The 27,216-nt window shown below is 46.6% G+C and overlaps 2 protein-coding genes across 2 annotated transcripts; one reads left to right on the forward strand and one right to left on the reverse strand.

The window, feature by feature from the left end:
- Positions 1 to 124: 124 nt before the first annotated feature.
- Positions 125 to 8,369, reverse strand: LOC147244324 (regulator of G protein signaling 7-binding protein B-like). The gene is made up of 6 exons (XM_086187608.1): positions 8,011 to 8,369; positions 7,694 to 7,866; positions 6,244 to 6,374; positions 4,039 to 4,177; positions 3,864 to 3,934; positions 125 to 2,272 (listed from the first exon to the last, which is right to left on the reverse strand). The coding sequence occupies exons 1-6, from the start codon at positions 8,131 to 8,133 to the stop codon at positions 2,181 to 2,183; spliced, it is 729 nt and encodes a 242-aa protein (XP_086043734.1). The 5' UTR covers positions 8,134 to 8,369; the 3' UTR covers positions 125 to 2,180.
- Positions 8,370 to 12,475: 4,106 nt separating this feature from the next.
- On the forward strand, positions 12,476 to 13,921 carry htr1ab (5-hydroxytryptamine (serotonin) receptor 1A b). The gene has a single exon (XM_086187600.1). The coding sequence runs from the start codon at positions 12,547 to 12,549 to the stop codon at positions 13,798 to 13,800; it is 1,254 nt and encodes a 417-aa protein (XP_086043726.1). The 5' UTR covers positions 12,476 to 12,546; the 3' UTR covers positions 13,801 to 13,921.
- The last annotated feature ends 13,295 nt before the right edge of the window (positions 13,922 to 27,216 follow it).

Raw genomic sequence — 27,216 nt, forward strand, 5'->3', positions numbered from 1 at the left:
GCAGCCGTAATGCACAGGGAGAAGAGAGAGGGGTGTCTATCTGCTCGTCTGGCTCTGAAAATGGAGAAGTGTAGTTTACAAAGAGTTAACATGTTCCTTTAACTTCAACTGAATAAAGGATAAAATCAAGCCACATCTTATTTGTATATAAAACTTTATTCACTTTATAAAATGTTCTGAGCTGTACTCATTTGATCTCTACAGTGCAGGACACGCACAAAGTATAGCCGGAGTAATATACATGCCTAAAACGACAACTCGAAGGATCTGGACATCACTATTTCACGTAAAGAGAGGACAGACATGTTAACAAACAGGAGTTTGCAAATGCTCGTGAAGAACTGCCCTTCCACTCTGGGGCTGTGGCTTGGTCGACTGCCCCTGAGGAAGAACCTCACGATTGAAGTGTAAATTCAGTGTTTGGTGCGTTTTCCTCTTCCGTGATAAACTATGAAGAGGAGAACGCACACACACCACCACTTTGCACCCACGAGCTGAAGATGATCGCTGAGGATGTGCTTTTTTTGGGGGGGGGGGGGGGGAGACTGCTAATGACCTGCTGCACCGTAGAAAGCGAGATGCAATGATCGTGACTCCCAACGACGAGAGTGAAATCATTTGCATGGCTGAGTATTTGGACAATATGACCATTGGTGACACTGGGAGAATGAGTTTATTTCATCACCAGACTGACCCCAATCCTCAAACTTGACAACGACACCTGGAGCCACTCAGAGCCAGGCTTCAGGAATCATCCGGGTGCCTGACTGACTGTGGAACGCAACTTCAGCCTGGGTAGTAAAACTGTCACATCACAGAGTAGCAGCACCGGCGCGTCTCTAATTCCATGGCCAATATTACAACAAGCATTGTTCCTAGTTCCTGCCTTGATGGTGTTCATACAGAGGTCACGGAAAAAAAACAAATCCGACTCACCCTTTTTGATATTTCCTGTCTTCCCACAGGTTTGGATACCTTCTACTTACAGATGGAAGATGTTACTTGTGTCAAGGACAAGGGGGTCATTGCAGTTATGACTATACATCCTCTGGGGATCAGGACGACCTACATCACATGTCTTTTTTTATACTGCATGGTCATCAACACTCAAGCTGGTGCTCATTTGGACACTCGGAGCTTTAGCCGCTGCCATAGAGGACAAGTGAGGGGACAGATGTAGTCTTTCTGTGACAAAACGCCGTGTCACCGTCATTTTTTTGGGTTTTTTTTATGTCAGTTGATAGGAAAATACGACACAGGAAAACTGACCAACACTGTCATGCATCACCATGGTGGGGGTGAAAACAGAAAGGCTGACTATCTAACAACGCCTAAAAGGGGAAAAAGCTTGGAGTTATATGGCATAAAGTTGACTTCCACACAAAGACAAATTCGTTTTTTTAGAAAAATGTATTCGTTAGCTATAGGAGCACTGTGGATTAATTGCTTCGTCTACAAGGTGTTACACCTCACACGCCTCTGCCATGATGAGATGAAACACATCTGGAGGGTGACAGGACTAAAACATTGTACATAGTGGCACAAACACATCCAGGCATGAGACACAAGCACAGTGAGACACTAGGAAACTTAAAATGTCTGTGCATAGCCCAAATATGTACATTTATATTCTTTTTTGTGATTTAAGTTAATATACTGTATATATCAGAGAGAGTCTGTGAGTGTGTGAGTGTGTGTGTAGTAGGGGTTACATCATGTGGTCATAGATTCATTAAATGTGGGAACAAATCGTTTACATTTTTTTTTCTCTATGCCAACAAAAAAAAAAACCCTCATAGGAGCACCCCAGGGCTCCATTCAAAGAGCCAGGAAAAAAGGCAGTCTACAACTAAAACGTGTATCTAGAAGGTTCATCCTGGCAGAACCCAATCGCGCCGTTAAATCAGAGAACCAAAGCCGGAGCTCTGCGCTGCATTTGCTCTTCTCCGCTTGTAATTTTGAACCACCATCCAAACCAAAATAAAGATCTCGGAAAATCTGTCGTTACACCTGAATCACACTGCTGCAACCCAAAGTGATCAAGCGGCACAAAACTCTGCATTTACATGACATGGACAATAGTCTGGGTTAATACAGAATGAGAATGAAAAAGAGGAGGAAACGTCCCAAAGTCAAAGCAAGTCAACGTTCAGCGGGATGGGCTGGATCGCTGCAGCCGCTCAGCCAGACACCATGCAGCAGAGGCCTGGGCAGCGTCTCTTCCTGTGGCGGACCAGCGGGTGTGGAGTCAGATTCAGCAGGCTGCTGTCATCTGAAACAGACACACTTAGAGGTGGGCAAGCTGGGCACTGACGTCAAGAAGGCAGAACGAGCCTTCTCCCTGCGGCCGCTGAGGGAGCAGAGCTGTGGGTCACCGCTCTTTTTTGAAACAACTTTTCTGTTGTTTTGCTCAAAAGGGCCAAATGATGCTTTTTGGGGGCCCATTTGCTTTCGTGCGTTGTTCAGATCTTTGGTGCACGTGAACCTCTAATGATGACAGAGGGCTTTCCTGTCACCTGCACACAACACGGCTCCTGGACGGCCTGGAACACCTGGACTCTGTGACTTACTCACGTCACCATAGTTGTGCTTTCATTTATTTGTCAAGCAAATGTGGGACAAATTTCGGAAATGTTGCAAAAGAGGAATTATAAAAATGAATTACGCAACTGCTTCGGAAGCGGGAGCCACGAAAATGCCATCAATATGAGGAGATGAAGGTGTTTTTTTGAAGTATGTGGTTGTTGTTCCCATGTTTGCGGTGCTGATATCCTCCTAATTTTGATCAAATCCCTTCTGCTTTGATTTTGATTTGTTGTTTCTGATGAGGGAACCGGGGGGGGGTCGATAAAAGATTTGCTTTCCATAATGTTTTGGAAATAAAGAAAAAATGTTACATTTTCATATCAAATAAATCAATCAGACTTTGTGCAACGCTTTTCATACAAAGAGTATATAGCGAGTATATAACATATATTCACAATGTTTCCACCGGTTTTATACTGTGTACAAATACGAGCATCATTTAACTCATTTTTAGGGCAATAATATCGACATGGTTCAACAAATCAGCTGTGACACATCGCCATGTCAGCTTTCAGCAAAAAAAAACATTACAAATTAAAATGACAAAGCAGTGATGCAGGAGGGACAAAAGCGTCTTTGTAAGCTCAAGACGCCCATTTGTGAGGAAAGATACGGTTTTTGGGCGACGTGAGGCTTCAAGGCTCAAGATTGCAGATTCGCGTATCGCCATCACCAAACCTTTAAAGTAGTTTGCTTCAAAAATTGGAGCTGTGACTTTAACGCATTAATTAGATTAATTACACCGCAAATTAACGCGTTATTAAAGTTAACGCATGATTAATTCTAGCACACTTGAGTGGCAATTCAATGTGAATCTTACCCAGACACCAGCATTTTAAACTTGGCCCATTGAAGGACCCGTACTTGGCGGTGGCTCGTCACCTCACACGTACGGCGCCGGTCCGAGCGCCTGTTTGAGGCTCCGCCTTAAGACGTCCTGACTGAGGTTTTATTCAATCACCAAAAAAAATATGGATTTCAAATCTTTTCTTCTTAATGTATTCATTTGATGAGTCATGCACTACAATTTTGTAATGCCCTAAAATTCAAATTCTTTATTTGGGGACCTGAAGCAGATATGAGATTAAAATGTGATTAATTAGATTAATTAATTACGAATCCAGAAATTAATTAAATTAATTTTAATAATCGCCTGACAGCACTATCTAAAATGTTTATAAGTTAGAAAGCTCTTATTTTTATTCCCAACTAATCTTGTAAAGCATCTTTTGAATAACAAATAATAAAGAAGTGTTTGGCTCACCAAAGTCACATACCTTGATTTTTCAGCGGCAAAGGCATTGTGTCCCTGAGTTTGCTGAGTAGGTTTCGCATCTCTCGCATGTCTCTAGCAGGACAGAGGAACCCTTAGTTAGCAGGCCGTTCTCTTGCTTTCTAGATGAATTGTGTGCAACCGTGAAGTGAGCAGCTCCAGCGAGAGAGCGTGAGTACCTCTCAATGTTTTCGATGTCAGTTCCCACCAGCCAGGCGTCGTGAGGGAAGTCGATGGGAGAGGAGGATCTGTCTTCCAGGATTGGCACGTCTGAGCTTTCATCCACCCTGAAGTCCATCTTGGGCTCAGATTCCGTTCCTTCAAGTCGGAGCAGTGACAGTGAGGAAAAGTTTACATCACATAGAATTCCAACAGCTCTGGAAAGGAGAGGATGTTTCCTCTCAATAAAAATCAACCTTCTGGTAGACGTGAAGTGGCGCTGCATTGTGAGCGGTTGAGGTTCACGTTCACTTGCTGTGTACCAACAACTTTCGAAGCATCAAATTATGAAAACAAGCTTTGGTTGTATTTGTCTGATTTTAATAAACATGGCAAAAATGGCCTCTTCTCATTCAAGTGTTATTTAACTGCAGTTTTAGATCATTTCTCGCTGTCAAGACCGTGCCGGTGGATCCTGGCCCTCCTCAGGACATGCTGGCCACATTCACAGCTCTCTGCTGCCCTCTGCTGGCTGAGCCTGGACTGAGCTCCGTCCTGAACTACGTCCTGAACTACAACACGTTTTGTGGCCACAGTTTAGTTGCACAGATGTTCAAAATGCTCAAACAAATATTTGAAAGACTATAGTCTTTCACTGGGAGCAATGAATGTAGAATTCTTCAGTTTCCATCAGTCTGACTGTAAAAATGCCATCTCTCTTACTCATGGGGAGAAGTTCTGAGGGAACCTCTCAAGATCTGATGTGCACACATCCTAAGATGGAGGAAAACCAAGGGATCTGACGACATGACATGTCAATGTGTTGGCAACGTATGCCGGCCGCCTTTGGAAGAAGCTGCTAGTTGTGATGACAGTTCTGGAGACAATAATTAATAATCCATCCATCCATTTTCTTCCTCTTATTCCTGTTAAGACCCTGTGGCGGGGAGGGGGGTGGAGCCTATCCAAGCAGCCTTCAGGTGAGAGGCAGGGTTCACCCTGGACAGGTCACCAGTCCATCACAGGACCAACACATAGAGACAGACAACCATTCACACTCACAGTCACACCTACAGTCAATTTAGAGTATCAATCAGCCTCGTCCCCTCTTGATGTCTTTGGACTGTGGAGGAAGCTGGAGTACCAGAGAGAACCCACACAGGAACAGGGAGAACATGGAGACTCCACACAGAAAGATCCTGTGATGGAGCCGGGACTGGAACCTGGAACCTTCTTGCTGTGAGGCAACAGTGCTGACCACTGCACCACCGTGCTGCCCATTACTATTACTCCTACTACTTATAATAATAATAATAATAATAACAATGATGATAATAATAACTTATATTAGCGCCTTTCAAAGTTGCCAAGGCGCTTTACAAAAGCGTGGGAAACAGGAGGGGTGTAGTCACACAGACAAGGGGCAGGCAAAGTGATCATGAAGAAGCAGGAGGTGTGGGACAGGTTTAAGAACATGTGGCAGGGCTGGAGAAGCAGCTGGAAACGAGGGAGACGCAGCAGCGGTACCCTTTGATACAGTACCAACATCTCAAGTACACGGCTGCCATTGTGAGACGTATCTGGACACCGACACTTGTAAATAAAGTGTCACTGAGCTTGTGTGAGAGGCACAGCAAGGTTCTGGTCATCCAAAGCACAGGTGAAAATAACACCAGGGGACCACCTGTTCAGTACCAGGACCGCGGCTATGCTGTAAATACTTACCGCTATGTGGACGTTACAGTTAAAACCACAGGGACTTTCTGTACTGAAGTGTTACCAAGACTTGTCTGAGTAAATCAAACTCTGTTATTGAGTTTCCAGTGTGTTCTATTTTTCTTAGTTACCAGATGAGAAATGGTTTTAGATTAGAGTTTTGTAAAGAAGGGCCGGTACGGTGGTGCACTGTGGCCTCACAGCAAGAAGGTTCCAGGTTCCAGTCCCGGCTCCATCACAGGATCTTTCTGTGTGGAGTCTCCATGTTCTCCCTGTTCCTGTGTGGGTTCTCTCTGGTACTCCAGCTTCCTCCACAGTCCAAAGACATCAAGAGAGGACCAGGTTAATCCAGACTCTAAATTGACTGTAAGTATGACTCTTGTCCGAAAGCTGTTGGGATAGGGTCCACCCCCCGACCCATAACAAGATAACCGGTATAAGATGGATGGATGGATGGATGGTATTTTGTAAAAGTAGCAGGTTCCCCTGTGTCTGTGTCATTTGTGTACTTGTTCTGTGGAGCTGCAGCACCCCCAGCAGGCACATGGACTTCAGCATCTCTGTTATGAACATCTCCAGGCAGCACTGCAGCTGAATGAAGAGGCGACAGATCTCAGGGTGGATCTCTCCGTCCTCCGGGCTGCAGCGAGAGGTGGAAGAGAATGAAAACACATGAAAAAAAAACAACCAAACCACTGAACAATAAATTTCAGACACTCTAAACGTCATCAGATCAGACGACTGCGCCTTACTGGTCAGAGTTACGTCACGGCAACGGGAAACGTTGAAGCCTAACTGATCTGTCCCTGTTGTTTTTAATCTCCTCTGCCGATGTCGTGTTCATCTGTGTTTGCCTGTCACTCCCAAACTGAGACAGTTGGCTCTCAGCTCCAGAGACGTCACCCAGGTGTTTGTTTGTGCTCACACAAAGAACCAACCACGTCTGCACAGCTTGAACCTCATGGAGCCCCGTAGCTTGTTAGCAGTAAAGTGACTCTGATGACGTCCTATACTCGGATGGGTAAGAGGTGAGTGCAGGCGGAGCCTTCACGCACCATCATCGACATCATAAAAAAGCTGAAATGTGAGGACGGCGGTTTTATGACCTCTGACTACTCAACGTGCGGCTGGGTCAGCAGCTTGAGCGAATGCCATCTTGTTTCTGTCAGGCTGAGCGAATAAGAAGAGGAGCAGCTCTGTTTCTGCTGTCACCTCAGCCCTGGTGTGGCGTCACCTGGGCGGAACGCTGGTGCCTTTCCCTTGTTTCCAAACCTGCTAATTGCTGTCTGCTCCCATCCGCAGCGAACATGCAAAACCTCCCACAGTCACCAAACACCAGCAGCAGGAGCGTCCGGGGCTCCGCTCTCAGACTCAGGTGTTTCCCAGCATCCTCCTCTCCTGCTGATGACACCTCCTTGTCAGATCCTGGCAATTTTTTTCCACTGTCTCTGACATTAAGAGAACCATTTGTTTTGCTTTTTACATTTGTTACCTGTGGCCCTCCAGGTAGAAATGTTGTTTGTTGAATAATGTTGTTTTTTGCTTTTTAAATAAAGTTATTTTCTGTCTGGTCCCTGAACTTAGGCAGGGTTCCGTCAAGTCTTCTGAAAGGTTGTGGTGTGTGAGAAATTGTTGCATTGATCAAATGTCAGCTGTGTGAAATTTCGTCAGACCACCGTGTCTTTTTAACATTTCCACGACACTTCTCAGGCCACTCGACAGCGTGTTGCTGAAAAGCCATGAATGTGACGCTCTCTCGACCACTGCAGTGCGAGCTTCTTCCGACAAACATCACGAAAGTTGGGATTCAATCACGTTTTTTGTGTTGTTGTTGACAAACACCGCGAGGAGGAGCTCCTTCGCAAGCCCCTCAATCCTGGGGGGTTTTTCAAGTTCCGACTTATTATCACGTAACCTGACCCTTCTTCTTAGGAACAGTTAATTATGAATTCTTCTCACCCCGAGACGGAGATGACGGCCAGGTCCTGGTGCGCCGCCCGAGCCATTGAGCAGCCTTTGGCCCGCGTGTGGTGCATCAGAGTCCGTAGCGAAGGACAGTCGACCGTGATCTCCCCCACGGATATCACCTGCTCCCGGTACAGAGCCACCAGCGTGTTGAATTCCTGGACAGTCTGGAAACACAACCCCACCGAGGTGGGCGTCCAGACCTGAGACCAGCATCTGCGGGGTTTGGGTCGCCATTGCGCCTCTGTCGCGTCTGCACATCAAACCGGTCCCTTGCTGCAGGGCCCCGGGAAACGGTTCCGTCTACTCACCATCCTGCTGCAGTCCACGGTGCTCTCCCGGCGCTCCAACTCCGTCTGCGCCCCTCTGCTGCTGGGGAAGATGCTCCCTGCGGATCGTGGGCGCTTTTTCCGCCCGTACGGTGCAGAACACATGCACGCACAGACGGACGCTCAGACAGCCCTCTGACGCTCCCCGCGTCCGGTACACGGAGCACAGCGACACCGGCTCACGCGAGACGGGGTCGACGGATCAGCTCAATGGTTAATGCCCCGACGCAGGTGCGGCACTGCTCCCATGTAGCTCGCGGGGACGCGGACGGACCCCCGGCAGCTGCCTCTGCATCCCAGCCGCGAGGAGAATCACCTTCAGCCTCTCCGGAAGGCCGAGGAGGAGGGGAGGAGGGGAGGAGGAGGGGAGGAGGGGAGGGGGTACGTCGTCTTCCGCCGCACGCTCACGTGGAAGGATGCAGAGGACCGATTAACCCTTGAGATGATGAACGGGCCGCCGCATCCATGCTTCACGACTCAGCCAGCACTGGTCGAAGAGACGTTTAGTGACGTCACTGAAGGAATGGACGACATCGAACTGAAAGCTACTAAATGTTGCGTTGTGTTTTTAACCTTCACAAAAGCGTCAGCAACTCTTCGGCTACTGTAGGACAGGGTTTCTCAACGTAGGGTTGGGGGACCCTCAGTGCTCTGAGGTTCTGGGGCCCTTTTGCGACATCAACAATCTCACTTTTGTGAAAGGTCAGGTGACCAGTGAGGCTTTGTAATATTATGTTCTTGTCATTTTTTTAAAAGAAATATTTGACTCACTTCTTTCTTGTGACTTAATTGATTTCTCACTCTTTAAGGTGACCCTGGCTTTTCACCCATAAAGAAAACAAAAACAAATCATGGACATGACCTCCATCTTCACTTTAAAAAGACACAGATGTCCAGAAATAACTTCAAAAATATGGACACGTCACTTCTTCCAGAGGTTTGTGACCCACAGAGATCTGCATCACCCGTTTTTTTTTTGTGATCAAGGACACAGGATGAAAACAGGGGTCAAATCGCATCATGAGTTAGCGTAGCAAGATGAATGGTAGAGGATGGGCTGCGGAGCACGGCTCCAAAAATATTCCTCTGTGTTTTCCGGTTTTCTCATGTTCAGATCTGGTTTTGTCCAGAAGTCGTCCTCTCGTCCTCTCCTCCAGACGCGATCAGCAGCAGCAGTCGCTCTCCGATTCATGAGCAAATGTTGGCCGGAGTTTTGAGGCGCTGAAACTGAGCTTCCTCGTTTGGCAGTACACCAACCAGAATTATGTCCCATTCCAAAATACGTGAGAGAAATCGGTAAAAAAAAAAGAAGTAAAATTTGGTATGGCTTCATTCAAACGTTTAATAAAATGCAACAAAAATATACATCAAAAATATAGCAAAGTTAATTGTGCAAATAAAAAAAAAAAAACTTGTGAGGGGATCAGGTGGGAGGACCTGGTTGATCTTCCATGATGTCACGACCAGGCTTGGCCACAGGACGCCGGCGCAGGGTTCAGGTGTTTCAGTGAAACCTTTATTGAAGGTTTCCAGGCGACTCCGAGTTCAAGGAACAGAAAACAGGAACCCATCTGATAGGATCACCCCTCCTCTGTACGGGAAGAGGCGGGGCTATGAGAAACATCACGAATAAAAATCCCTTCACTAAAAGGAGGAATAAACAATTAAAGGTTAATGGATAAAGGAAAACCACTTCAGCTATGGAGGAAAAAAAGGACTTGAAATAAAAAAAGCATAAACAACAAAAACCCTCCTAAATAACGGGAGGCACTAGGGTAGGGAGAGGGTAAGGAAACAAAAGGTCACTCCTCATGGAGGAAACAAAAGGCTATGAGAACATTAAAGACTCTAAGACGGAAAAACGACAACAACCAATCTCACTTGGAGGAAGGAAACCACAAAACACCGATGAAGGCTGTGGTCAAAGGGCTGGGGTGAACCCAGGTGGGTGAAGCACACCAGACAAAGGAGGCGCAGACCATACATCCACACAAGGTGATGGGGAACGGGTGGAGACATGTAGCAAAGTATCCCAGAACCCAAGAAGACGATGGCTTCAAATCTCATCTTGTTCAGCCACCGTTGCCACATGCAGGACATGCTTCTTCTGTTCCATGTCTCTGCCAGCACAACTTGCACTGAATGGTGTTTATCTCTCCTACTGACATCTTTTTTCCTTCAGGCTTCGCTTTTTGCGATCGTGAACGCGCAATCAAGGAAGTCTGAGCCTCTATCATGTTGGTTCTCCGTCTGAAAAACTCTCATTCCCTCCATATTTGTGAGTTTAGCCTTACAAACAAGTTGTCCCCTCACCTGGGAGGGCACGTCCCGCTCACCAGCTCGTCTACGGAACTGCATGTTGTTGCTGGAGTCCTCAGTTCTCTCAGATATTTTGTCTAGACTTTCGTCTGGGCCCTGATTTCTGGAAAGGAAGCTGAATCTTTCTATTGTCCAATTATTGTTACAAAATGCATCCCACACCACTTCATCTACCAGCAGACTCTCCGTATAACTTCCCGCTCCTAATGTGGGACATCTTACTCTTCCCTTTTTTTCCAGTCAAATAGTAAAGTGGTTTCACTTCATATGCATGATCCTGGTCTGCCACAGTGAGATCCATGTGCAGACAGAATTCCTCCTTCCGTCTTTTACTGTGTGTGATAAATCAGCATCATCAAAGTCAAATTCACCAGGAGACGTGAGTGTGATTGTAGCTACGTAGCCTGGATCATTCTCTCTGCTTCCTTTGACCCTGGTATCATCACTTGCCCCCTGCATCAGTGCCGTTGAAAACAAACTATCGTGCAAACCATTCTAGATATAAGAGACAGCCTGGGAATAGCAGGTGCAGTCAGGGGACCAGGTTCTGGGTCCACACCCTGGGGATCTCTCTGTGGGGAGCTTGCATGCTCGCCCTTGCCTGTGTGCTTTGTCTTCCTCCCCCAAACACAGTAAACATGCAAGCAGGTTAACTGGAGACTCAACATTGGTCAGAGACGTGGACGTGAGTGCGACAGGCTGCCTCTCTATGGTAGCGAACCCTGTGATGGACTGGCAGCCTGTTGTCCAACGACAGCTTCCATCCAATGTCCCATAGCAGGACACAGCGAGAGGACGCGTGGATGCTGGGGGGTGGGGTTACGCATCACAGTCTGTGCCCCACTTTGATCTCAGTCATTCTGTCCTCTGTTCACCAGGCATGCCAACTTACGCAGCATCACCCAGAATCTGGGCTGACATCTCAGACACTTGGATGCCACCCTGAGGGGACAGCAGACCAGAGACGACCGCCTGTCTGTCTCAAAGCTGCTTCACCTCAGATACAGAGATTTCTTGTATTCTTTTATACAAAATAGAATACACAATTCAGTTGCCTCAACAAAACTTTAACAAAACCATAATTCTGGCTCTTAAAAAAATAGCTAAATTGAAAAATGTCCTAAGGTGAGGTTTGGACACGAAGAGCTGCAAACCAAGTAGCAGCATGCCTCACTGCTGGCCAATCACAGGAGGGCATCGCTTTGGTGGAAGGGTTATTGGGATGTTAATAAAACATTTAAATCCAAGTTTGTGGTGCTGTGAACATCCCACTTATATACATACATATATATATATATATATATATGTATATATATATACATTTATATATATATATATATATATATATATATAAATGTATATATACATATTTTAAGATTAGCAGACCTGTCACCATTCATTTTCCATCTGACAGTTTGTTATAATATATTTGGATAAGGACCATCTTTGTCCGGTACCTCTGCAGACCTCCATCCGTCTACGTTTCTTTTGTTTCTGTCGTGAAGGCCGACCGACGCCAGGTGGCGGTCGCACACGATCCCGGCTCAGCTGCTCTGCCCCGGGTTTGGAAAACAGGAGGCGCTGAAATGCAGTAAATGACCTGAGGACACAAATGAGATCCTCCTGTGAAGGTGTTGGAGTAGAGGATCATTCGACGTTCACCACGCTGCTGTTTTTGTTTCTGCGCTTTAATCGATTGCCCGCAAACTTACATCCACCCGTCAGTTCACCTCCACCTGTCGAGTTACGATCCAGTGTGATTAGAAACTATAGATCGGACTGGGAAATAACACATAATAATAATAATAATAATAATAATAATAATAATAATAATAATAATAATAATAATAATAATAATAATAATAATAAACAAAATCAAATTACAACACAAAAATAAAACCATCTAAGTCTAATAATTCTGAGTTATTTGATTTTTATATTTTAAATGTCATTTTTTTTTCCAGCGGTTGATCAACCGACTGATGCGGCGCTAAACGTCAAGCTTCTCTCCATCCTCGCAGGCCGGTGACGCGTTTTTCTTCACTGGTGGTATAAATGCACCGTCCTGCTCCGTCAGTACCACCCACCCTTCCCAAGCTCCTCTGCTGCCCAACACTCCTGTAGTCAAGTATGCGCTGTCTGAGGCGGGACGGCGCCGAGTAGGCTCAGCGACGCGCTCCAGGCAGGACACCGCCAGCGATGGAGGAGGCGAACAGCACCGCAGCCTGGTCCCGGTTGAACAACTCTTCCAACAGAACCTTCACACTTGAGGACGAGGAGGTGAAGCTGAGTTACCAAGTCGTCACATCTTTCCTTCTTGGCGCGCTAATCCTGAGCGCAATATTTGGGAACGCGTGCGTGGTTGCGGCCATCGCCTTGGAGCGATCCCTCCAGAACGTGGCCAACTACCTGATCGGGTCTCTTGCTGTCACCGACCTGATGGTGTCGGTGCTGGTGCTGCCCATGGCGGCACTGTACCAGGTGTTGAACCGCTGGACCCTCGGGCAGGTTCCGTGCGACATCTTCATCTCTCTGGATGTGTTGTGCTGCACCTCGTCCATCCTGCACCTGTGCGCCATCGCTCTGGACAGGTACTGGGCCATAACAGAGCCCATCGACTACATGAAGAAGAGGACGCCGCGGAGAGCCGCCGTCCTCATCGGTGTCACTTGGCTGGTGGGCTTTTCAATCTCAGTGCCCCCCATGCTGATCATACGCTCCCAGCCCAGCAGCATGGCGGAGGACAGAGCCAACCCGAAGCAGTGTAAGATCAGGCAGGACCTCTGGTACACCATATACTCCACGTTCGGGGCCTTCTACATCCCGCTGACGCTGATGCTGGTGTTATACGGGCGGATATTCAAAGCTGCCAGGTTTCGGATCAGGAGGACGGTGCGTAAAACAGAGAAAAAGAAGGTGTCCGACTCGTGCTCGGCGCTATCTCCCGCCCTCTTCCACAAAAAGACCGCCAGGGACGCGCAGAGTAAGAGCTGGAAGAGGAGCGTGGAGCCCCGGCCGTGTCAAAGCGCCAACGGCGCCGTGAAACACGCGGATGACGGCGAGTCTCTGGAGATCATCGAGGTGCACAGCAACTTCAAAAGCAACAACCTGCCGCTGCCCAACACCCCGAGCTCCGTGCCGCTGTTCGAGAGCCGCCACGAGAAGGCGACCGAAGTCAAGAGGAAGATCGCTCTGGCCCGGGAGCGTAAGACGGTGAAGACTCTGGGCATCATCATGGGCACCTTCATCCTGTGCTGGCTGCCTTTCTTCATCGTCGCGCTGGTCATGCCCTTCTGCAAGGAGTCGTGCTACATGCCCTCCTGGCTGGAGAGTGTCATCAGCTGGCTGGGCTACTCCAACTCTCTGCTCAACCCCATCATATACGCCTACTTTAACAAAGACTTCCAGGGTGCTTTCAAGAAAATAATCAAGTGTCATTTCTGCAAGCCGTGACGACCAGAGACGCACCAGCGGCCCAACTAAACAAAACAGACGGGAAAGATGACGCTGAAAGTGAGAGGACTGCTTGTGCTCATCACCGCCATCTTCACCAGTGCCAGCGTACATGCTTAGATCAGGCTGTGATAGTTCACCACTTCACCTCCTCGTGCTGTTCTGTATGTTCAATAAAGGAGACTTTTTAGTAAAGAAGTCATGAATGAGGAGTCTTTGTGCCAGCAGGGAGGCTCTCAAAGACGAGACGACACTGCCTCGGAAACGTATTTTGAAGTTGTTGATCAGTGACAACACAATTTTCATTTTGATTAAGAATTGAAAGAAATGATTTACATTCCAGAGAACAAGCAGGAAGACCGCCTCACACGAGGCTCTGGAGGGGGGGGGGGGGGAGGGGCGGGGGGCGCGCGGGGGTCATTGTGTTTCTTCTTTTTTCCAATAATTTTTTTAGAAGATAATCACAATGATCGTTTATGACCTCATATTTGCACACCATTCACTTTGCATGTGGCAGTTAGATAAACCATGACAGTGAGCAGCTTCTTTCTGTCAGCGTGAGCTTCATCTAAGGAAATTCTTCCATAATTATACACACACACACACACACACACACACACACACACATATATATATATATATATATTTACTCAGATCATTTTGGTAAAATGTTATTGAAAGACATTAGCATTAAATGATATATTTGCCCAGGGTTTTCTCAGCTCAATTGTCCCTCCAAAAGATGAACATTGCCTGTTTAAAATCGAATGTAACCAGCCATGTGTACTCAAATGTCCCTCCTTGCCGTGCAGCCACGGCCTGTAGATGCGCTTCCATCTCGCCTCCGCCGGTGACCACGGCTGCAGAGACCACAAGCGAGCCACGTTTTCAGACACCTGTCCGTGAAAAGTTGTCAGCTGTTACACAACCAGCAGGGGTGCATTGATGGGTCTTTTGGTGAGGAGTCATCACTCAAGGTCGACGCAGGAGACGGGGGTTCATGAATGTATGTGCGGATGTGAAAGTGTCACAGGGGGATTCAGGTTATGTGTTGTGTCTCTGACACAGAGAAGGTGTCACACTCAAAGTCCCAAGACCCCAGACTGTTTTCTCCGAGCCGCGCCTCCCAGCGTCTTCTGTGTCTTGTGGCTGTTGGTGAAACAAAGAGGATCCTCATAACAGTTAAAAAAAGAGAGAGAAAGAAGGTGTTTTATCATTCAGGTGGGAGAGTGACATGGAGAACAATTGGTTGAGGTGGAGGCGGTGAAATGGCAAAAAGTGCACAGAGGCAATGAAAATAGTCCAGACAGACGGACTCACAGACAGAGAGACGCGCACGTCACCTGGGGGGTCATAAAGAGGTTGCTGTGAAAGTGGTCAAGGGAGCTTGTCTCCGCCCCTTCCCTCTGACACTCTCAGTCTCATAAGTCCATCTTAAAAAGGCTGTGAAGGGGCCGCACAGGTGGATGCTAGAGAGGTGGTCACCATAGCGACATATGGGGGATGCAACTCTGGGGGCGAAGGGGCAATTACCTGATCAAAGGCTGGCAGCAACACAGGAATACAGAGGTGTTTATGAGGCGCTCACAGCTGGCAGCCATCACGCAGAATTCACCCGTGTGTCCTTGTTTGGTTTGTTCCTCACAGATTACTGCCGGCACAGCGCAGCAGGGTGGAACCCTAACCCTAGCAGAACAAACTTCTCTGTCACACACTCCAAGGGATCACCTTGGTCCGTTTTCTTAGCTTTGCCGATGAATCATATTAGTATTTATTCATATATGATTTAGTTAAACTAGAAGATCAAAAGCAGAGCATAACAAATTCAAAGCACAGGAGCCTGGAGGCGCCGCCGCGCTGGGCTGCTGAGGTTCTCCAGGGAGAATCAGTCAGGGGCATAGTGTGGAGGGGGTTCTTTATGGTCTACGAAGGGCTGGGACGGTTGACCTTCTCTCCCTTTTGACTTGATGAAACTGGGAGCACAGTTTGTAAAAACCGCTCTGTGATCGGGTGAAGTTTGAAATACGTGGGTGTTTAGCTTGGAGCGCTAATGAAAGGTGCTATTGAGCTGCTGTGAGATCCAAGCCTGCTGTGTTTAGCCGTTTATCTTAATTATACCATAATTATATTTCAGTGCACCTCCAAGTAGAAGAGCAAATCGAAGCATGTTGGGATGGTTGTGAGGAGCAGTTTTTCTGCTCCTCTGGAACAAAAAATTGTCTGTTGCCAGTTCAAATAAAAAATGAATAGATATATCAAAATAAACTGAATCCCCAAGTCCATGTTAATGTATTTCAAAACACGCCGTCTCTTCGATGGACGCATGGGAGCAGATGCACGTGTTGCTGCACACTCAGTCCCGTCGGCCTGTCGGCCTTTTTCAAGGTTTCGCAACTGGGATTGGAAAACACTGTTTTAGCACATCAGCGCCTGTGGGTCGTACCACAGGCGCTAATTAGTGAGGTAGTAGTAATAGTAGTAATACTAGTAATAGTAGTAATGATGCAATCAATACACAGCTTCTTGTATTTCATCACAAAAAAGGGAAAGCTTATTATTCAAAAGACGCAGACTGGCGAGACGCGCAGTTTAGGAAAACGTAGAGAATCACACACCAACACCAATCGTGAGTGTTTTCAAAACACAGCAGTCACAAAGTACACATTACATTTATCATGTCAACTAATACGATTCGATACACTACGACTTGTTAGAATTTCATCATAAAATTCACCCCACGTTTATCTGCCTCTTCAGTGACCAAACTGAACCTTTGAATCCCTCCAAACCAACGGGTCAGTCAGGTTAGTGACTGTCTGTTTGACTCCAAGATGACTTGATGACTACAGACCTGGATGCCCTGAGCCTGGTCAGCCTCCCTGAGGGAACTGGAAGCAGGGCCTGAAAGCTCTGTTCTTTCTTTCTTTCTTTCTTTCTTTCTTTCTTTCTTTCTTTCTTTCTTTCTTTCTTTCTTTCTTTCTTTCTAGATTATTTTCTGTCAGCAAACAATAGCAGCAGAACGCTGCATGATGAACATACTGTATATTCATCTTCATTCATGCACACACGTACAGTATATTATTTTCAAAAGCAAATAAAAAAACAACAACATGAAAAACCTGAGGAGGACGATCCTGAACGCGGACGTAGCCATCAAAGTGTGACTGGACTTGAATTCTTGAGTTTCTCCAGGTTTGCGCCTCCTCTGACTCTGACTGCTCCCTGCATTTTGGAGGAGGTGGAATTTCCTCCGTGTGGTTCTGAGCTGGTCAGTCATGCGTCCCCTGCAGAGGCGCCGCCGGTATTCTGCTGTCACAGGAATTACGTTCTGGGCTTTTGCAGCCTCACAGGACCGGACAGAGAAGGAATGCTTTGGTGTTTCTTCTCGGAAATGTTTTATTGACATGCTCATGGGGAAAGCATCCAAACAGGACCTGAAGAAGGCTGATTCAAAGCAGGAACATCTCGCTCCCAGTGGATGGTAACGGTTCCTGGTCTACCTGGTCTCGTAAGCTCTCCAGAATCAGCGACTGATGAAAGAGCTCATGTACGTTCAATAAGAATATAAACAGAGCACGACTGTGTTCCCTCCCAAATCATGCTGGCAACACGAGGCGGTTTTAGGAACAAAGAGATGATCAAACACTGACACGGACAAGAACCAAATAAATCAGCAAGTGAGCGCAATGGACAAGACGAGTACAGGAAGCCCTCGCATGCAGTTAATGCCACTGAGGAAATGATCTCGATAGACTGACATAAGAGAACCTCACAATCACAAGACAACACAAGATAATTACGAATGATTACGAGTTGTTATCTCATCACCATGAGATGACGAGCTTTGTCATCTTGTGATAATGAGATACCAGCACGTTGGAATAGGATCATTTTATTTGTTCCAAGACTACCAGGAGCATAGCAATGTTCACAATCTCGTGACCACGATTAATCTTTCATTTTTACCAGATAATTGCATCAAAATATCGATTGCACACGGTACTGACCTTCGCCTGAACCTCGACCAGCACTGTCACGATCATGTGATGCAGCATCCCTCGTCACCAGTGTTGAGGCCTCAGTGTACCTGAGCAGCAGGTCTGCACATGGTAGGTAAAGCTCTGGTCAAATATCCCTCGTCTCTGTATTTTAACACTCAAAATGATCCACAATAAAATTACAGGAGACATTGAAGGCAACCTGCTGGGTGAAAGAGCGAACTCATGGCTGCCCTTGCTGGTGACTCCTTGCCCTGTCCCGGAGCCGGGCCCCAAGCAGCGGTTCAATGCGGCCCACTGCAGGACTTGAGCACGGTTTGAAATGACAATAGGCGCTAAAAGCCTGAATCCAGTGCCTGCATGATCTCGGGGTCACCCCAGAGAGGGCTTGTGGCATCATCATGGAGAACACACGCCACTATGATGTCACAAGTAGAGGAGAGCAACACCCTGCCCTACAAATGAATGACCTGGAGGAAGACCGTCTCAACAAGGTTAGACGTGCCGGATGGAGGGACTGTCCAGGAGACACAGTCTGCTACACCCTGTGTGAACCAGTCAAAGAAATCCTTCATATTTCACTCGTTCTTTATTTCCTCCAAATGTAAATTCAACAGTCGGTATTCACAGGCCCATATTATTCCATTAATTCACCTGTGAACATGCACCCACCTGTAATTGATGTTTCAGTACATCTTTTTCCAGATCTGCTGAGTGATGTGTTGCTCCAGGTACGCCGCTTCCAGATCTGTTCATCTCTTTATAAGAGACGTGAGGGTTTGGAATTTTCCTCCTGATTGTATGGTAAATGTTTTGGAGCATTAGACACGAAACAGTGACATCTGGTGGTTAGCAGACATGATGGCGGCTCTTGCCCATTAAACAATCACAGATGTAGCCAAACGCGACCGAATGGTCCGTCCTGACACTTTGGGACAACAGAAAAGGGGGACAAGTGTTCAGTTCCCTTATGAATAAAAACCGTACGTTTTATCCAAACCTTGTTAATCAGTGTTGCAAAACTTTGAATGTAATACATTGAGAGAAAAAGCGATCATTGAATAAATGTATTCGTGTGTATTCCCAATCCTCCAGGTCACCGTGATTCTTACGAATAATCAGTTTGAGCAACTTGACTCACTTCTTGTAAGTCCCTCACATCCTTGAGTACACATTCTATCGTCTGGAATGCCTCAAATAGAGGAACTGATGTGTGTGATTGTATGAATCTAATATAGACTATAGTTTGCAAATAAGTATCAAGGTCTGGGAGAGTGTGATCGCATCAGCTCAGTATGCAGGCAACCGGGGTTATGGATTTGTGCTGGACCCAGTATTTCAGGGGAGGGGGTCCCCGGACCTTGGTATGTGTGCGTCTTTTAAGTACCTATAAACAGAAGGAAAATACAATAATTTCACAACATGTTTTTACAGAAGAGAGATGATGTGGATTATATTTATATTAAGTTAGACAAAGTACCTCTGGACCTCTGTGATTTCATTAAATTGACCGTAGGTGTGACTGAGAGTGTGAATGGTTGTCTGTCTCTATGTGTTGGCCCTGCCATGGACTGGTGACCCATCCAGGGTGAACCCCACCTCTCACCCAAAGGCTGCTGGGATAGGCTCCACCCCCACCCCCGTGACCCCTAAAAGGTAGAAAATGGATGGATGGATGATTCTGAGTGGCCAACTGTTCGCCCAGTGCTTGCTCCTGGTGGGGTGGAAGATGATTGGTATGTAGTATATACATCATACTGAAGAAGCCTACTACCAGATGAAGAACTGGTGCTAGCATGGTCGGGTGGAGCAGTGGATGCAGAAGCAGTGTCATCATGTTCATGTTTTGCCTGGAGATGCTTCAACGTAGAAGTGTTGCTGCTGTAAGGTGTTGTTAGGTGAGATCAAGTCAAACCTCTCCCATGCTCGTGAACATTTCCTGTTATCCATCACGACACGTCAAGGCAACGGGAAAATTTGACTCAAAAAGTGTTCTGAAAGTTTCAACACTTAAGATTTATCGAACCAGTAACGGGTCACGGGATGATACAAGCACCGGTGCCCCTGTGTCACATGTCCCATTTAAACGTTTCAGTGACGTCCGAAGCTTGGGACGTCGTCAGTCACGTGACCTCACAACTTTGATACGCGCTCCGATACATTGTGCAGAAGCAGACCGCTTTGCGGAAGTGATACAGGCTTCGGTGCCTCAGTGCCAGGCTTCTCAACCCTGTCCTCAACCCTCGTGTTGGGTCACAGATGATCTTCTCACCGAGGCTTGTGATGCAGGAGCACGTGCTGGTCGCATGGGGAACTCCCTGTCACATCTCGTGTTGGCCCTCTCAGCTTCAATGTGGACGCTAAGATCATTGCTGATCAAAATTCCAAATCTAGTAAGGATTTGACTTAAAAATGTACACTTTCATTTAAGTTGTCTCAGTCTCCAAAACACACCTGTGAGAAGTAAAAGGAATCCATTCAACAGACATTGGCCTTTTTTTCCAACGCTGTCTCAGTCCAGTGTGAGGACTTCTGCCTCCGATTAATTGAAGACCTCATATATGCAAAGAGCCAGCAAACTGAGCTACCAGTCCCCAGAGAGAACCGAGCCTTGCTGGCTGTCAACAACGACAGGGCAGAATTCTAACGAATTATCAATCACAACACCTACGTCCTTTTCCTCTCCAAGTAAAGCAGGAAAAGGATACAGGTGTCACAGTCGATGGTGCACTTAAATTTCACAGCCAAATTTCTGGAAAAAAAAGCTTAGAAAACAAGTTGTATGTTACTGCAACGGTAAATTGTCTTAAAATACCACTGATTAAAAATGTCTGGATTGTGCCCCTCTGATTAACCCATTTCCTTTGGCGGTGTAAGACTTTCATATTTTTAAATCAGCAAAGAAAGTTTCATGAAACAGGTTATATCTTAAGTTATAAACATATATGAAAAATAATCTATATTTATACAGAGAGATATGCACATATATACTTTATCTCAACATCAAGGCTTGAGTCTTTGAAATTAATACACGACAAATGTTGTTGTTACATTAAGTTGCGCCTTTGGGCAGAAACATCTGTGGAGTGCATCAAACAGGAAGACTACAAACAATGAGACTGTGTGTGTGTTGTTAGCTACACATCAAACAAAGACACCTGCAGATCCACCAGGATCAAGATCAGTGGATCAAGATCAGTGGATCAAGATCAGTCTGATGGCTGGAAGCTTCATGAAAGAGAAGGGAGATGTGAATGGAGAACATGAAGCAGCACTGTGGCAAGACCGCGTTTATATTTCTGACATTTCTGTCTTAATTGATGACATGAAATAATAATGAGTTCTAAAGGTGTCGGCTACAGATGTGTTTTGCATCCACTTGAAAAAATATTTGCTCTTTTTTTTGTGTAAAAGTGGGAAGTGTGCAGCCGACAAAACAAAAAAGAACACGACAAAATACTGGACAAACAAATGTGGACAATCACAGTTATCCTTTTAGTGATTGTGTGGTGATAAAGTGTGATTTTTAACAATGATGTGCTGGCTGGTGTGTGTGTGTGTGTGTGTGTGTGTGTGTGTGTGTGTGTGTGTGTGTGTGTGTGTGTGTGCGTGTCAGTGTGAATTTGGAAATAAGAGTGACTTTCCAATTTATGATACAACATCCAGGTAAGAAAGAGAGAAAAGATAAAACAATAGCAGTGCGAGGTGGGAAGAGGTTGAAGACCGTATCAGGTCACTGGGGAGGCAAGCAAGAGGGCACCCCAGAGACCACCTGGCAACACAGCCGGGGGTTGCAGAAGGAGGAACCAGTTTTTCCTTTGGTCCTTGAGGGGGCATGGGAGTTTGCCCAACCAGCCTACATGGGTTTTATGGACTTGGAGAAGGCATTTAACCGTGTCCCTCAAGGAATCCTGTGGGGGGCGGGGGGGAGTATGGGGTATTGGACAGCCTTATTCAGGCGTTTCCCTCCACGTATGACCGATGCCAGACTAAACACCTCCCTGGGAGTGCACATGAAAACTCGCCAAAGACCCAGGACACATTGGAGAGACTATTGGTGAGTCCCAAGTCCGCATACTTCTATACTTCTATGCTTTCACGGTACTATTAGGACTATGATTAGTTTGGTTTTGGATTCTTCAGTTTCTATTCATTGTTCAGTTTGGTCGTCCACGTGTTTTCACACTTTTCTGTCTTATTTTGTCAGCTCTTCCCTCCTGTGTCTTTGTGTGCTTCTCATTTTCTGCCTTTGTCTGTTTCCATCCTCTTGAGTTCTTCACCTGGGCCTTGTTATGTAATCAGTCCTCCTCTTAGTGTTACTCATCCTATCAGCATCAAGTTGTCCCATTCCTTTGTTCTCTGCATTTGGGTCCTGCCACCACCATCACATTCATTTGTGGGGGACAGATGGTTGTACAATTTAGAGATTATTTTGGGGTGTGCGAGAGAGAAGCACTGCCAAATCTTCACGGTATCACTGGTCCATTCCTTCTGATACCAGTCTGACCATAGTCATTTCCACCATCGTCACCACCAGTGTCGAGACTATGGGGGACCTAACGCATAGCTGCTAAATGTCAAATGTCTCTATCTACAGAACAGGATGGGACTGCCACTCAGTAATTCAAGTGTTCAGTTTCGTAATATGGCACATTGTTATTTTGTGGAAGACAGATACAGCAAATATGGCAATAGCAAAAAATTATGCTTGTCAGTTCCAAATTATGCCAACTGAATTTGCTCCCTGACAAGAAACTCATCTGAATCCTTCTCAGCCAGAACGAACTGATTTGTCAAGGACACTCTGAGGACCGGCCCCAAATGTGACAGGCAAATAAATGGCACAGCTAATATGGCTGCATTCAGGTCTTCATTTGTGAGGCTGTCAGATCTTCAAGAAAGTCCCAAACAGTGGACTTTGCCCTCTGCTCTCTGTTGTTTGCATTCCTTTTCACTCTTCCGGGACTCTCCAACCTCGCCAATGCTTCACTGACCTCATCCCTGAGATGAGACGTTCGCTGATTTAGCTGTCAACATCATGTTGTAACAGCCAAATGCAACCCAAAACACTGTTTTTTTTCTGGGAACTGCTTGAAATGGTCTGCTGATTTGTGCAGCCTCCAGCAGTGTATAATTCAGCCATCCTCACCAACACAATAGTTGATATTGCTATAAGATGATGACAATGCTAACGTAAGAGCCAGCATACCAATGTGCTGTCGATGTATAGAGGTTAATGCTTGGAAGAGCACTGTTTGAGGGTTCTTTGTTTCGGCTGATAAGCGGCAACAAGCAGCAGAAACTACAGACCTTCTTGCCAGTTTGAGCTTGTCGCATGTGTTCTTTAAGTCTGATGATGCAGAGGTTAGCATTGCATGAACACAGGAAGTGTCTAAGATGAACTCCAAGAAATACAAGTTATCACCAGAACGTAATCATCACTTCAACACACCATCAAAATAGTTCATGGAAGGGTGGCAGATTCAGGGATTCAGAAGCAACCACTTTAAGAGAGACTTGACCACAGATTTTCTGAGGTAGAACCCCAATAGAAGATTTGTAGCTGACAAAGATTTGATCAGGAGATTCAGGCAGAGTCCTTCAAACTATACTGCTCTTAGAATAACCAAGGAGTATCCTGGCACATCACCAAGTTGGTCTTGTGCCCAGAGTTGCCATCACAGATGTAAGTATTCAGAGACTGTAAATACAGAAACATCTGGAGGAACAGTCGGGGTACACTGACTTTGTCACAAATGTTCTACATGTAGACTTTGGAGGTTTACTGTGCCAGGTTCAAACTATGTTCATAGAATTTGTAAAAGTGTGAAGTGCAATCTTAAGACTGCAGCAGACCTCCTTCTGCACAGTGCAGAGTAAACTCGATGCACTCTCTCTCTTTGAGCCCACTCTAATAAAAACACTGTCAGTGCTGAATTATTAGAATACAATTTTATCTGGAACCATAAATGCTGTCTCATGACTGCCATCTTGTGTCATTTTCTGGCCAAAATCCAAAGTGTTCCAAAAGAAATTAAATTATTCCCAAATGGGGCTTTTCAGACGGCTTGAGGTGCATATAGCTGGCTATCATTTCCTTTAACTAAAAGTAACTGAATTTGTGGTGCCATAATATCCAACTAATAATGTTTGTTGTTTTATTTTTTAATACCAGCTGCCTCATCTCTCCTCACCAGCAGCAAGTGTTTAAATGATGGTCCAAAGTTTAAGAGCACCAGCATTGTTTTGAAAAGCCACTAGCTTGCTAGGACTTGTACAATTACTTCTTAGTTTGGGATTTTATCATTGAATGGTCCCAAATTATACAATAACACTGTATGTACTGATGTGTTGGCGGGAGAGGGAGAGGGTGAGCAGGCGGTCGGCAGAGTTCTGTACAAGCTGGAGTTTGTGGATTGTTTTGGATGAGGTGCCATAGAGGATGCTGTTGCAATCGTCGAGACGTGATGAAATGAATGCATGAATGAGAGTTTCAGCAGCAGAGAAGGGGAGTGATGGGTGGAGGCGAGCGATGTTCTTGAGGTGAAAGAAGGCAGTCTTAGTGATATTGCTGATGTGTTGTGGGAAGGTAAGGTTACTGTCAAAGATTACTCCAAGGTTGCGGGCTGAGTTGTCGATGGTGAGGCGGAAGCTGTTGGTGGTGGTGCTGAGGGGTTTGGGGCCGATAATGAGCATGTTTGATTTATTGTAATTAAGCTGCAGGAAGTTGGAGTGCATCCAGGATTTGAGGTCAGTGAGGCAGTGGGTGAGGGTGGAGTGGGTAACACTGGTGATGGATTTGGTGGAGATGAAGAACTGGATGTCGTTGGCATAACAATGATAGTGAAGACCATGGCTGCAGATGATATGACCAAGGGGGAGTAGATAGATTATGAAAAGGCGGGGTCCAAGGACTGAGCCCTGGGGGACGCCTTGGAGGAGTGGGACGGTGGAGGAGGTACAGTTGTTAATGCTGACAAACTGTTGTCGGTTGGAGAGGTAGGATGAGAGCCAGGAGAAAGCGGTGCTGGTGATGTTGAGGGAGGTTTCCAAATGGGAGAGGAGGATGCTGTGGTTGATGGTGTCGAAAGCTGCTGTCAAATCGAGGAGGATGAAGATGTTGAGGTTGCTGGCGTCTGCAGAGAGGAGGAGGTCGTTGGTGATTTTCAACAGTGCTGTTTCAGTGCTGTGATGAGGTTGGAAACCTGATTAAAATGGTTCGTAGTGTTTCCATCCTCTTGAGTTGGAGGAGAGGTGGATTTTCAGCTGAGCGGCGACGGCACCTTTGAGGATTTTTGACAGGAAGGGGAGGTTGGAGATGGGTCTGAAGTTGCTCATGGTGTCGGGATTAAGGCCAGGTTTTTTTGAGGATGGGCGTTATGGCGGCCAGCTGGAGCCAGAGCATAGGGAGGAGTTGATGATTGATGTAAGGAGAGGAGAGATCATGGAGAGGGAGTCCTTTACAAAATTGGATGGGATGGGGTCAAGGGCACAGGTGGAGGTATTCATGCCAGCCATGAGCATAGACAAAAGGGCTGGTGACACAGGGGAGAACTGTGATAGTGGCTGGATGGTGGAGGAAGGGGAGGCAAGAGGGTCTGGGCAGAGACTGGGCTGAGTGGGGAGGCAGTTGTGGATCGTTTTGATTTTTTTCCTGAAAGTGAGCGAGGAAGGCGTTGTATTTGCTGGTGGTAAAGGATTCAGAGATATTGTTTTGGGGTTGTAGGAGCTTGTTGATGGTGGAAAAGAGGGTTTTGGGGTTGGAGGAGCTAGAGTGAATGAGGTTAGAGAGGTAGGTGGTCCGGGCTGTGTTGAGGGTGTCTTTGTCGAGGTGGAGGTGGTTAGTGAAGGCTTGAAGGTGGACTGTAAGGCCAGTTCTTCTGTAGAGCCTTTCAAGCTGGCACTTACGAGCTTTTAAGTGGCGGAGATCAGGAGTGAACCAGGGAGCTGAGTGGGTGAAGGAGACGGATTTGGTTTTGATGGGGGCCAACTGGTCGAGACAGGACAGAGAGTGTGGTTGTAGTAGTCGAGGAGGTCAGCGGAGTTGACAGATGGGGGTGAGGGGAGACAGCCATTCGGTTGGCGAGAGCTGTGGAAAAAGCAGAAGGAGTGATGGGTTTGAGATTCGTGAAAATTATTTTGGGTTTGTGTTTGGGGGTGGGGATGGGAATGTTGATGTCCAAGGTTATTGCCAGGGGGTCGGAGATGCTGAGGTCAGAGCTGGAGAGCTGGTTAAAGTTCAGGCCAGTAGAGCAGACAAGATCAAGGATGTGGCCGTGGGTGTGGGTGGCGAAGTTAACGTGTTGGGTGAAGTTGAGACAATGCAAGGGATCCAGAAAGTCGGTGGCAGGTTTGGAGATTGTGTTGTCGATGTGGAGGTTGAAGTCGCCCAGCAGGAGAACAGAAGGGGAGAGAGCACAGAGATGGGTGAGGAGGTCAGAGAGGTCGGACGGATAGGAGGGGTTTGGCTTTGGAGGGCGGTAGATTAATGCAGTGACTAACGGGGTGGGGCCAGACAGTTTAAATGCAATGTGTTCAAAAGAGTGGGCAGAAGGTGTGGATGTGGGGGTGTTTTTTATGTCCTTCCTGTAGAAAACAGAGATGCCTCCTCCTCTCCCCTTGGGGCGGGCTTTTTCAAGGTAGGTGAAGCCAGGGGGTGTGGTCTGCTTGAGGGTGAAGTAGTCCAAAGGTTTATTCCAGGTTTATGCAGAGGAAGTCCAGTTTGTTGTATGTGATGTCTTGCCTTTATCAGCCGGACTACTTTGCAGTGGGACCGCATTGCAGTTGACTCGTTTACGTTTGATGCTGTTGGCTGAAACTGGAGTGTAAGGATGGAGAGCTGGCGAGCAACAGGGACAATTAACAAGAAAGAGAGACAGGACACTGATGGTGAATCGACAGCTGTCGGAGGTGAGCCACGAATATTTTTGAAACTTAAAAGTGGGACCTGAGTTGGAAAATGTTGGGAGCCACTGGGCTTTGTCATTCAGGCCAGATCCCATCCCTGAAATAACTGAACAAAATTCCGTCAAGACCCCAAATGTTTCATCTGATACACAAGTGTTAGCTGCATGGCCCCTCCCCCCAGTCCCGTTCATGAACCCCAAATCCACCACTTCAACCACCACCCGCTCGACTGCAGGTTTACATGGAGCGATGATGTGATGGTTCTCTTAGATAATAAAAATGAGGAGAAAAGCGACCGCACAGCAGTCAGCATTGGAGAGGTGCTGACCCCAGTGAGCATTTACACATCTGCTGTTGTGTTTTCTTTCTCAGCTGAATCTATGTTTGCTCATTGATGAAAGTTTGTGGAAGCGATGTGACTGAAGAGGTCTCCTGCTCTCTCTGCTCACATTCCAGAAATGTATGTGTCTGCAAAGGAGAGGTCTTCATCTCCAAATCAGTACCAATCGTC

The sequence above is a fragment of the Aulostomus chinensis genome, chromosome 19, assembly GCF_037954235.1.
Source record: "Aulostomus chinensis isolate RoL2024-O1b breed Wild chromosome 19, RoL_Achi_v1.0, whole genome shotgun sequence".
Lineage (NCBI taxonomy): Eukaryota > Metazoa > Chordata > Actinopteri > Syngnathiformes > Aulostomidae > Aulostomus > Aulostomus chinensis.

Coding starts and splice junctions, on each gene's coding strand:
- LOC147244324 (XM_086187608.1), bottom strand. CDS start 8,133: ATGTGTTCTGCACCGTACGGGCGGAAAAAGCGCCCACGATCCGCAGGG. Junction 7,867..8,010: donor CCGTGGACTGCAGCAGGATG/GTGAGTAGACGG, acceptor TTGTGTTTCCAG/ACTGTCCAGGAATTCAACAC. Junction 6,375..7,693: donor GCCGTCATCTCCGTCTCGGG/GTGAGAAGAATT, acceptor CTCTCGCTGCAG/CCCGGAGGACGGAGAGATCC.
- htr1ab (XM_086187600.1), top strand. CDS start 12,547: ATGGAGGAGGCGAACAGCACCGCAGCCTGGTCCCGGTTGAACAACTCT.